We start from the raw sequence: 12,028 nt of genomic DNA on the forward strand, positions 1-12,028 counted from the left end.
AGGAAGAATAGGAGGTGGAAGAATTGAGGACAGGAATTTTCAGAATCGCTGGAAAAACAGAGGACAAAAGAAGCTCTGCAAGCTGCAGTTGTTCCCAGAGATCCAGCCAGAAAACTAGATACAAAAAATGCAGTTTTATCTGCAGGATAGCTGGTCAGTGACTGATCTGTAAACTACCTCTACCACAGAAACAGGCTGCCCTGGAGATCAGATACTACTTATTAAGAAAGCTTTGCCTCATGCTCATGTGTGTCCATATGACACGGTAGCATTTACTTAGAAATGGTAAGGAAAAAAAGCTGCCTTCTAAACTGTTCCTTATAAGAGATTTAACTCCTCTTTTAAAACTGGGTGCTGAATCTCTTAGTTATTAAGCATTATCTAAACTGGATCTATAAAGTGTGCTCTTGTGTGTCTTTCACAAATGACAGGGTCTATACCACCACCAGAGGAAGGCAGTGTCTGCACTGAAGCACCTAGCCTGTGACCAAACTGGCAGTTTTCCAGAGCACTAAAAAAATAAAAAAAAATTGTAAGTTCAGAGCAAACTGCAACCAGCAATTCACCTCACAGGTACTTTCCAGAACTAGCCACACTTTGCTGGTGCTAGTCAGTCTTTGTTGTTTTCGAACATCAGAGCTGTGCCCTTGAACAGTAAATTAAGAGAAAAGACATTTTTAATGAGGTACTTTCCAAGCTCAACTATAGTTTTACGGTATCTTGAAATTTTCCTTCCTTTTCTCCATGATGTTTAAAGTCATTAGTCCACACCAGCTTCTCTCAGTCCTGCTAGAGGAGGATAGGAAAGACATGAGTGAAAGAGTCTTAGAGTTATAGACGCTACATGTTCTTGGTCAAAAAAAAACAAAAAAAACTTTTGATCATAATAAAGTATGAAGTTTTCTTCATAAAGCTGAAAGAGTGTGAGGGAGTAGGAGTCCCGAGGGAACCCTGGAAACAAAAATATCGCTCTGTACGATTTCCTTCCTAAAGGAAGTCTCAGAATTCTTTGCTTGAAGCGCAGCTATGCCTTTGTTCAGTACATCCTCTGCTCCAACACCGGGAATGTTTTTTTAATATTATCTTAGTGACAGCAGTAGCATGTGACTCAAGCCACATTAGAAAGGAGCCCTACGATTGCCTCTACAAATGTATCTATATTGCCCGTACAGGAATTATACAAAACAGGACTCATCTTGCCATGATAATAATCAAGCACTGAAATGCAGGTTTTGAGGTCATGTTCTGGGTTCAGACACATGCACGAGGTGCTGATTGCCTTCAAACGAAGCCTTACTGATATATCCAAATCCAGAGATGGACTCACAATATAGCCTGTGGGTCCAGATGTGAACTTGAATGTGGGTCCATCTCGGTATTATACAAAAGACTGTGTTCTAGTCTTTGCACTAATTGCTTATTAGACGATACTGGGGGTGAAGACAACCTAAGCCTTGTCCACACTATAGCATCTGCTGCTACTAGCACCAAAGGGGTGGTACCAGAGGTCAACTTTGCTAGAGCACATAAACCCAGACTGGTGGAGTTCTCAATCCCACCAGTCCCCTCCAAAGCTTAACTATGGAGAAAACTGGTCATTCATTTTCCACATGACTGACTTTTTAGATATTGCACATCTCATCTGAACTGTTCTCTCTCTCATTCAAATTCTCCCAGACACACAAGCTCTTTTAGATCAGATATTAGTTAAGGGGAAGTCACAGATTTTCCAGTACAATACCCTACAGATTGAACTGAAGCAAAATGTGTTAGTATTACTTTGAAAAAGCAGTGTCACAAATTGCAGATTTCTGGGTTTGAAAAGCAATCAATACTGCAGAAGCCAGAGGTGATGGATTCAGTTTGCATTGTTCTTGCTAGCTGCACAGGGAGATTCTGGATGTGGGTATCACCAATCATGTTTAAAACAGGAATGACAGGACTCTTGAAATGAATAGGAACTGGAGGTAATCTGCAGTGTACTTTTACCTACCAAATAACTGATTGCTCTTCAGGGCAGTTTCCACAAAAGTAATTCATCACTGTGATCCATTACTTTAAAATCTCTCTGAACAACATTACTCACAATGGGCCTGATCCTGCATCCTTTGCATGCCCATAGGTGCCACCAGAGCAGGGGGAGGTTTGGGTGCAGAGAGACTGCAGGCTAAAACTTCATATCTAATTGCAAAGAAGAGTAAATCACTAAGAAGCATTTGGGGGCCTTGGCTATATGTAACAGACATGAAGCCTTCACCTTGAGAACCCTAACTATGGAAAGTAGCTCTGAAAGGGGTGGCTTTCCTGTTACAAAGCATGGGAAGTCAACTCATCCAAGTTGTAATGCAAGTGCTGCAATTTAGGTTTTTGTGTGTCTGTCACTTATTAGCCATTAAACTGATTGTTCAATTAACCCAACAGTTTTAAATTCCAGAGTTTGCTTTAAAGAGTTTCTAATTCCTGCTATTTTTGAATTGCAAGTCCATTCCATTTATTAATTATTTGTATTCCAGTATTGCCCAGAGGCCTCAGTGAAGAATGTACATATGGTAGGAAACCAGCTCTGCCCCAAGAAGTTTACAATCCAGGGTACTGACCCTGCAAAGTTAAGACCATGCATAATCCCTTGTACACTCAAGGTCTAAAGTGACTGATAGTGCGGGGGAGAAAGGAAGTATTATTCCCATTTTATACATAGGAAACTGAAGTAAGAAGTTAAGTAACTTGCCCACAGGGAGTGTCACCAAGCCAGGAAGTGAACCAAAATATCCTGAGTTCCAATCCAGTGCCTTAGCCACAGGGTCAACCTTCCTCTCATTCAGTTCTATTTTATATTATCAACAGGGGCATCCACTGGAAAGCATCACTGCTAAGGTGATTGTCCCAATAAAAAGGCAGCTCCCCTATTCAATGAATGAGCTGCTGAAACATTGCTGGGAAGGTTTGTGGGGTTTTTTTTTTAAATGAGTACACTGATACAGCAGGCACAGCAGCACTCATGCTGGCTACATGTTTCCATTCCACCCCTTTGGTTTCTTTCCCTTAATTTCTTGAAGACTTTCAAAATTGGATCTGAAATTTTCCATATGATTTTATGAAAAGTATGCTGATGAGTTTGAATATAACGTAACTAAAATATGCTTCATGCAAAAGGTCTCTTGTAAGGCATCATTACAAAGCTTATAATCTACTGAGTGTGGTCATCCTATTTGTATAAATGTATCACTTGTATCTGAAACTAGAAATATTAAATATAACTCTGAGATCCTATTGAAGTTATACTCAGGGCTGCCCAGAGGGGTCGGGGGGGGGGGCGGAGTGGGGCAATTTGCTCCAGGCCCCGCAGGGGCCCCCACAAAAATATAGTATTCCATGGTATTGCAACTTTTTTTTTTAATGGAAAGAGCCCCTGAAATTGCTTTGCCCCAGGCCCCCTGAATCCTCTGGGTGGCCCTGGTTATACCAAGTGTGGGCCATTAATGGTGGTTTGGAATCTTGATGACTCCCATTAACCAGGACAATTGACTGTAGATGGCTCTGTTTTACTTGAAAGTCTTCCAGTATACAAGTGTGCTGGCAAGTGGATAATGAAGTCTTACAGTGACATGTGATCATGTCACCTGAACTGGAATCCATCTTTAACCTGATGCATTTCCATTGAGAAGGAGGGGTGGGAACCCAGAAGGACAAAGGATCCCCGCCTTATGCAAAAGACATGTAAGTGGGTGGAACAGAACAAAGGGGCGGAGCCATCATTAAAAATCCCCTAGCTACCACCTGAGCTAGAACAAGGGCTGTACCAGGGGAAAGGATGGTGCTCGGACAAGGAAGGCATCGAGTCTGTGAAAGAAACTTATTGAAACATCTCTGAGGGTGAGCTTTTATCTGTATTCAGTTTTATTACTGTACCAGTCTTAGACTTGCATGTTTGATTTTATTTTGCTTGGTAATTCACTTTGTTCTGTCTATCACTACTTGGAACCACTTAAATCCTACTTTCTGTATTTAATAAAATCACTTTTTACTTATTAATTAACCCAAAGAATGTATTAATACTGGAGGTGGGCAGCAAACAGCTATGCATATCTATCTATCAGTGTTATAGAGGGCAAGCAATGTGAGTTTACCCTGTATATGCTTTATCCAGTGTAAAACGGATTTATTTGGGGTTTGGACCCCATTGGGAGTTGGGCATCTGAGTATAAAAGACAGGAACACTTCCAAAGTTCCTTTCAGTTAAGTCTGCAGCTTTAGGGCACGTGGTTCAGACCCTGGCCATAGGAACCCTAACCCTAGCTCCAAAAGCCCTAACCATAGGAACCCTAACCCTAGGGTAGGAAGCCCTCCCCATAGGAACCCAAACCCTATGATGGGAAGCCCTCCCCATAGGAACCCTAACCCTAGGGCTGGAAGCCATGCACATAGGAACCCTAACCCTAGTTCCAAGTGCCCTACCCATAGGAACCCTAACCCTAGGGTGGGGTGCCCTACCAAAAGGAACCCTAACCATAGTTCCAAGTGCCCAAACCATAGGAATCCTATCCCTAGCTCCAAGTGTCCTACCCATTGGAACCCTAACCCTAGGGCAGAAAGCCCTACCCATAGGAACCCTATCCCTAGCTCCAAATGCACTACCCATAGGAACACTAATCCTAGCTCCAAGTGCCCTACCCATAGAAACCCTAACCCTAGCTCAGAGTGCCCTACCCTAAGGAAACCTATCCCTAGGGCGGGAATCCCTACCCATAGGAACCCTATCCCTAGCTCCAAGTGCCCTACCCTTAGGAACCCTAACCCTAGGGTAGGAAGCCGTACCTATAGGAACCCTAAACCTAGCTCCAGGTGCCCTACGCATAAGAACCCTAACCCTAGCTCCAAGTGCCCTACCCATAGGAACCCTAACCCTATGGCTGGAAGCCCTACCCATAGGAACCCTAACCCTAGCTCCAAGGGCCCTACCCTTAGGAACCCTAACCCTAGCTCCAAGAGCCCTAACCATAGGAACCCTAACCCTAGGGTGGGGCGCCCTACCCATAGAAACCTCAACCCTAGCTCCAAGTGCCCTACCCTTAGGAACCCTAACCCTAGGGCAGGAAGCCCTACCCATAGGAACCCTAAACCTAGCTCCAGGTGCCCTACGCATAAGAACCCTAACCCTAGCTCCAAGTGCCCTACCCATAGGAACCCTAACCCTATGGCTGGAAGCCCTACCCATAGGAACCCTAACCCTAGCTCCAAGGGCCCTACCCTTAGGAACCCTAACCCTAGTTCCAAGTGCCCTACCCATAGGAACCCTAACCCTAGGGTGGGGCGCCCTACCAAAAGGAACCCTAACCATAGTTCCAAGTGCCCTGCCCATAGGAACCCTAACCCTAGCTCCAAGAGCCCTACCCTTAGTAACCCTAATCCTAGGGTGGGGTGCCCTACCAATAGGAACCCTAACCCTAGCTCCAAGAGCCCTACCCTTAGTAACCCTAACCCTAGGGTGGGGCGCCCTACCAAAAGGAACCCTAACCATAGTTCCAAGTGCCCTACCCTTAGTAACCCTAACCCTAGGGTGGGGCGCCCTACTAATAGGAAGCCTAACCCTAGCTCCAAGAGCCCTACCCTTAGTAACCCTAACCCTAGGGTGGGGCGCCCTACCCATAGAAACCTCAACCCTAGCTCCAGGTGCCCAAACCATAGGAATCCTATCCCTAGCTCCAAGTGTCCTACCCATTGGAACCCTAACCCTAGGGCAGAAAGCCCTACCCATAGGAACCCTATCCCTAGCTCCAAATGCACTACCCATAGGAACACTAATCCTAGCTCAGAGTGCCCTACCCTAAGGAAACCTATCCCTAGGGCGGGAATCCCTACCCATAGGAACCCTATCCCTAGCTCCAAGTGCCCTACCCTTAGGAACCCTAACCCTAGGGTGGGGCGCCCTACGCATAAGAACCCTAACCCTAGTTCCAAGTGCCCTACCCATAGGAACCCTAACCCTAGGGTGGGGCGCCCTACCAAAAGGAACCCTAACCATAGTTCCAAGTGCCCTGCCCATAGGAACCCTAACCCTAGCTCCAAGAGCCCTACCCTTAGTAACCCTAACCCTAGGGTGGGGCGCCCTACCAATAGGAATCCTATCCCTAGCTCCAAGTGCCCTACCCTTAGGAACCCTAACCCTAGGGTGGGGCGCCCTACCCATAGGAACCTCAACCCTAGCTCCAAGTGCCCTACCCCTAAGAGCCCTAACCCTAGCTCCAAGTGCCCTACCCTTAGGAACCCTAACCATAGTTCCAAGGGCCCTACCCATAGGAACCCTAACCCTAGCTCCAAGGGCCCTCCCCATAGGAACCCAAACCCTATGATGGGAAGCCCTCCCCATAGGAACCCTAACCCTAGGGCTGGAAGCCATGCACATAGGAACCCTAACCCTAGTTCCAAGTGCCCTACCCATAGGAACCCTAACCCTAGGGTGGGGCGCCCTACCAAAAGGAACCCTAACCATAGTTCCAAGTGCCCTGCCCATAGGAACCCTAACCCTAGCTCCAAGAGCCCTACCCTTAGGAATCAAAACCCTAGGGCGGGAAGCCATACCAATAGGAACCCTAACCCTAGGTCAGGAATGCCTTCCTATATAAACCCTTACCCTAGCTCCAAGTGCCCTACCCGCAAGAACACTAATCCTAGCTCCAACTGCCCTACCCATAGAAACCCTAACCCTAGCTCCAAGTGCCCTACCCTTAGGAACCCTAATCCTAGGGCGGGAAGCCCTACACATAGGAGCCCTAACCCTAGCTCCATGTGCCCCACCCATAGGGTCTGTGTTGGAGCAGACTGGCTCAGCAAGACAGGATGCTGGAGTCCCAAGCTGGCAGGGAAAGCAGGGGCAGAAATAGTCTTGGTACATCAGTTGGCAGCCCCAAGAGGGTTTCTGTGATTCAACTCATCACAGGTTCCACCCCAAGATACATTATAAATCTGATCAAAAATAGGTTCACAGTTTGAGATGGGGGGAAGACCACATATGCTTTTCCATTGAAAGATTCTTGCAACCTTTCTTGATGTACTCTGTAGCCCCAACAGCTAAAATTAGATAGCTCAAGTGTAATAGAGAAAGAAGCGACAGTGAAGAAAAGTGCTTTTGAACATCTTGCTGAAGAGTTGGGTTTAATTCAACTGAAGTTATGTCTACACTGCATAAAGTGTGATCTTAACTCCACTTAGCCAATCCACATTAGTTAACTTGGGTTAGAACAGCAGTGAATACACAGCAATTAATCTTAACTCAGGTTAGCAGCTGGAGTAAAAGCCTATAGGGATCTTGGGGTTGAACGTGAGCTGCTAACCGAAGTTACCACTGCCATTAGAACTCAAGTTAGCTAACCAAAGTGAAAAAAACCCACACTTCTATTTATTTAAATATTTAGCACGGTGGAGGCATATGCAGAGTTATGAGCCTTTGGGAAAATAGGTCACATCTGATACATGCCTAATACAACCTTTTAGCCTTGTCTGGAGTGCAGACAGGAGAGTCTGTTCACACCTGGCTAATTTACTAACCACTCTCAGCCAGTCCCCATCTCTTAAAGAAAGGCACCAAGCCTTCATTGGGGGTTCACAGGTAGAAGCTTCAGTCTCACCTTGTCATCTGCAAGTGCTTCATCCACATCCATCTTCCTTCTTTGTTCCAATTAAAGGGGCATCTACTGGGGTCTGCAGCCCATTGTAACAAAAGCCAAAGGAAAAGGGCCACTTACATCAGGTTGCCATGAATAGAAGAGTCAGTAAACAAGCTCACCAATGCTATGTGCCACCTACCTCACTCCATCAGTTGATATACCGTACCTCGAAACCCCTCACATACAACTCCCCAACAGAGCCCAGCCAATTCCCTGGCCCACCCCAGTGCTTTGGGAGCAAAGCCCATCCCTAAGTACAGGAGCTAGACGTGAGCCCAGCTGGTCCATCTCCTACCATGCTTTGGTCTTGCATTAACCCCTTCATTTCCCTCAGGGAGCATGGGGTTCATACAGCCCCTCCTGGGCTCACTGCAGCATTTAGTCCAGGTGCAGAGTGACTAAACCAGGGCTCTGCAGGAGTCCTTGCCTCATTCAGTGCGTATTTATTTTGTAGGACAGTTAGCAAAGGGCTCGCTGCTGTGGCAGGAGCAGGGATAGAGCGTTCCAATGGTGTTTATCCAAATCGGTCAATAGCATAGAATTGCTGATTCCTTTAAAACAAAAACCTACCAAGCCCACCTCCATAAAACTGCACTGAGAGAACGTCAGGGCGGATAGCGAGCAACTCAAGAGCAAGCAAATGACAAGGCTTGCAACAGCTCCATGTACATGCCTCCTACTAAGCATTGGCTTAAGCCCTTGCAGGATCAGGACCAAAGCAAGGCCTGTCACACTAGGGTGGTCCCCTGAGAATCCTTTCCAGTCTCAGTCACTCACCACAACAACGCCAGATCATTGTCACCACCATAACCTTTTATTGGAGTCTTCCAGCAGGCCACAGCCTGTAGCATCAGTAATATGTATTTCCTCACTTGCTGCTAGGAAAGGGAATCATACTAGCAGTATCTAAGCCTGTCTATGCCAGGCTTCCTTCCTGTCTGTTTGCATAATCCCAGCTGCTACAAGGGGGGGGGGATTCTTCCCCCTCAATTAGCCCTTCAGCTGTAGCTCTACTCAGTTAATTGACACCCTCTGTCAACTGTCTGTCTTTGAATTAGGTCCTAATTACTATAGCCTGGTCACGGGTATTAGAAAGGACAGGGTGCTGATTTAACTCCTGATTTAGCACCCCCGGTAGCAAGGACCCAATCCTGCAGCTGGTGCTGCAGGCCCAGGAGCTCATGCAGAGCTAATTGCAGGATGAGGCAGGGCCTATGTTTGCATTAGACCTGAGCAAAATTTTGATGTTTTTGGGTTGGGGGCTGAACCAAAATGTCTGAAAAATAAAAAATTGGTTCTGCTCAAACCAAAAGCGGGGTGGGTTTTTTTCCAGTTTTTCTCAGCAAAACAAAACCGTTTGGTTTTGGAGCAAACAAAATATTTTGTTTGACCCCCAAACAATTTTTTTTTCAGTTTTTTTTTGTTTCGTTTTGGGACATTTTTAGATTTTTTTCCCTTTTAAAAAATAGCTACATTTCAAAATGAAACACTATTTCTGAACTAAAAGTTGAAACAAAACATTTCAAAATGGCTGGGATGAAACATTTCAACTTTTTCAAAAAACAAATTCTTATATTTTTTTCAGCCTAAACTATTGACCGAATTTAACCTGAATTCATGAGTCATGTCAGTGCCTGTCAAAATGAATATTTTGACAAATTTACTGTTCCCTGAAAAAATTTCCTCAGCTCTACTTTGCATGTGCAACATTGCACATTGGCCCATTGTTTGTGTGCATTATGATTTGGGCCCTGATCCTGCACTGAGTGCTAGCTGGGTGGACCCCCTGTGCCCATGCACAGCCCCATGACTTTAAGGGGGCACTGCGTACATCCAGAGTCTGTCCTTGCAGAACTCATTGCAGGATCAGGGCCAAAGCAATTCAGTATGACACCATTTGTTTCCCTTACAAACTTAAGTGCAATTCTCTAGCATCTCGAACCATGGGCTCCATATGTCAGACAACTACAGCCATGAAAGTCAAGCACACAGTAGACTGTGCTGATACAACGTGTAACACAGGCTAAGCGGAACAACATAGGCCTGAGCTACGCAAGGACAGTTTTTGACAGCGTTCCTACTCTTGTTTGCAGGTGAACCAGAATTAGCAATGGTGGGCAACTGCTCCAATATTTCCCTAGTATAGCCAAGGCCCCAGGGTAATGGAGGAAACGTGCAGATAGTCACAATCCATGTTAGTTTGCCGATTAGTTATTTCCTACGTGGCTGCTGAAGAAGGCCGTGCTGCTGCTTGATAAGAGAATGTGTAATGCACAGGTCCCAATCCTGCAGTGAGCTCCAGCTGGGGGACTTTATTGCAAAACCAGGCCAACGTTACGGAATAAAACCGAGATTAGAAAAGTTATCAGAACAATTCTGTCTAGAAATCCAGTGTGGAACACTGCGACAATAGAATAGGGTAACCTCAAAAGGATGCAAAAATATGTCAACCTGTTGCTCCTGTATTTAGGATGGTAGAAAAATCCTGTCTCATAGAGCATTATCTAATAGACCTAAACTTGCAAAAGTGACTGATGTGGGGTGCTCAGCCCAAGACACCTGAAGAGGCCCTAAACACCGAGCACCTGCCCTCTGAAAATCAGCCCCCTTTCAAATATCTGAGGTTGGACAACCTGAAGCTGAAGCACCAAAATCATTAGCCCGTTTTGCAAATGCAGGCCGCAGTGTGTAATCATGTAATGAAATGATTCGTTACTGTATGCAGAGCCCTATTTTGGTGTTGAGTTATCACAGACCGTATGAATTATTTCAAGAGCACAGCGAAACCTGCCTCACCCGCTAACCAGTCCCTCTGCCCTAACAGCCCGTAAGAGCTCAGCCCTTCCAGATTAATTGCATCCTGCAATGCAGCCAATTATATGGCCAAAATAACTGCAATGGCTGTTTTTCCGTTGTTAGACCTAAATGGAGAATGCAGTTGGGCCTACGGAGCTCCATTCGCGGTGGTGTACTTCTGGTCAGTGCAAAGTGGGTGTATCTGACCACACAAGTATGAGGCGATGGCCACTTGGGCCCATGGGTCTTCTCTTTAAAGTATTTTATTTCCCTATGCTTGCCTGTTACATGCTTCAGCACCCTTTCCCCTCCCAATGTGTCACTCTGTTAATAAATTGTAATATGTATGACATATGTCATAGCAGAGGTGTGTGTACAATCTGTCTGTCAAGCATAAGGTATTATAAGCATAATCCTATCTGCCTGCAGATCTGAGAAAACAGCGCAAGCTGCTTACTGAGAGAGCTGGGAGTTGAAATGCAGACCCATGGAGATCCTCTCCTGCTGGGGTAAGTTGGCATCCACTGAAGTGGCTAAAGGATCTGGCCTGCAGTTTGTGAGCTTGTGAAGAAGTCTGGCTGCCCAAACAGCATCTGGCATAGAGAGGAAACCGTCAGAAAGGATGTTTGTAACAGGGCCGGCTGTTAATGTGATCTCAGGTCAGACTGTGCTCTTAGCCACTCTGCTGAATAGCAGGCATAACTCACTTGAAATCCAGGGAGTTACTCTGGGTTTCTGATAGTGTAATTGAGAGCAGAATCTGGCCCTGTGGCTCTGAACTACATGTGGGGGCCAGATTCTCAGCTTGAGTCAATCAGCATCACTCCAATGAACTCCACCGAAGGAGGAGGAAGGGACTAGGTCTTTCGGAAATCAGGCACTCAGCATGAACATTGTATGAAACCAGGGGGTAGTGGGCTGAATGAAGTCTGTTGGAGAGCTGGGGAAAATAAGAGTTTAGGGATATGATTTGGGTGACTATATTTTAAAACAGAAAACCCCATTGCCATTCCCTCCTAGGTTCTGCCTGCCAGCATATTTTTCACCCTGTTCCCCCATACTCCTTTTTTGCTCCTCATCTCATCTCACCTCACCTCACCTCAAGTCAAGTCCTACCTTCCTCCTTGCTTCTCCGCTCCAGGCTTCTGCCTCTGAAGCTCAGCCCTAGCGGGCTGCATCACTGTGTCCACAATGGCTGAGTAAGTCTAGTATGATGAATATTACAGGCCCCGGTTGAGGAATAAGGAATCTGCCACCAAGGGAGGGGATTTCCGTCTGGTATGATATGTGTAGATAAAGCTTGCTCCTACTCAGAATGAGAGCAAAGGGAGCTGTGGCAGTAGCACCTGTGAAAATCAGGCTGCTTTTATTCAGGTGCCCAAATATCAGAGCCAACTGAAATTTTTTCACAGAAATATTTCTGTGACCCAAAAATGGGTCTTCTGATCAAACTGAATTTTTGTCTTAGAAATGCCTTATTGTAGTGGAAATTTTCTGGGCTTCTGATGAAAACTTGGAAACTGAAAATGTTAACAGAAAATATATATACATTACCAAAAGCAGTTTGC

The 12,028-nt window shown here is 45.8% G+C and overlaps 1 protein-coding gene across 7 annotated transcripts in view; it reads right to left on the minus strand.

Moving 5' to 3' along the window:
• The window catches only part of TMEM150C (transmembrane protein 150C), a 62,712-nt gene extending 54,122 nt beyond the window's left edge, over positions 1-8,590 (minus strand). For 3 of the 7 annotated variants that reach the window (XM_045017674.1, XM_045017672.1, XM_045017675.1), the window contains exons 1-2: positions 8,442-8,590; positions 7,626-7,698 (exon numbers count right to left, since the gene is read on the minus strand). In XM_045017674.1, coding sequence (XP_044873609.1) covers positions 7,626-7,658 — 33 coding nt within the window. In that variant the 5' untranslated portion in view covers positions 7,659-7,698; positions 8,442-8,590. Of the gene's footprint in view, positions 1-7,625; positions 7,699-7,803; positions 7,863-8,441 lie in introns of those variants that run through there. The other 4 variants (XM_045017681.1, XM_045017677.1, XM_045017676.1 and 1 more) reach the window with 2 other exon arrangements.
• Between the last annotated feature and the right edge of the window lie 3,438 nt (positions 8,591-12,028).

The sequence above is a fragment of the Mauremys mutica genome, chromosome 5, assembly GCF_020497125.1.
Source record: "Mauremys mutica isolate MM-2020 ecotype Southern chromosome 5, ASM2049712v1, whole genome shotgun sequence".
Classification (NCBI taxonomy): Eukaryota; Metazoa; Chordata; order Testudines; family Geoemydidae; genus Mauremys; species Mauremys mutica.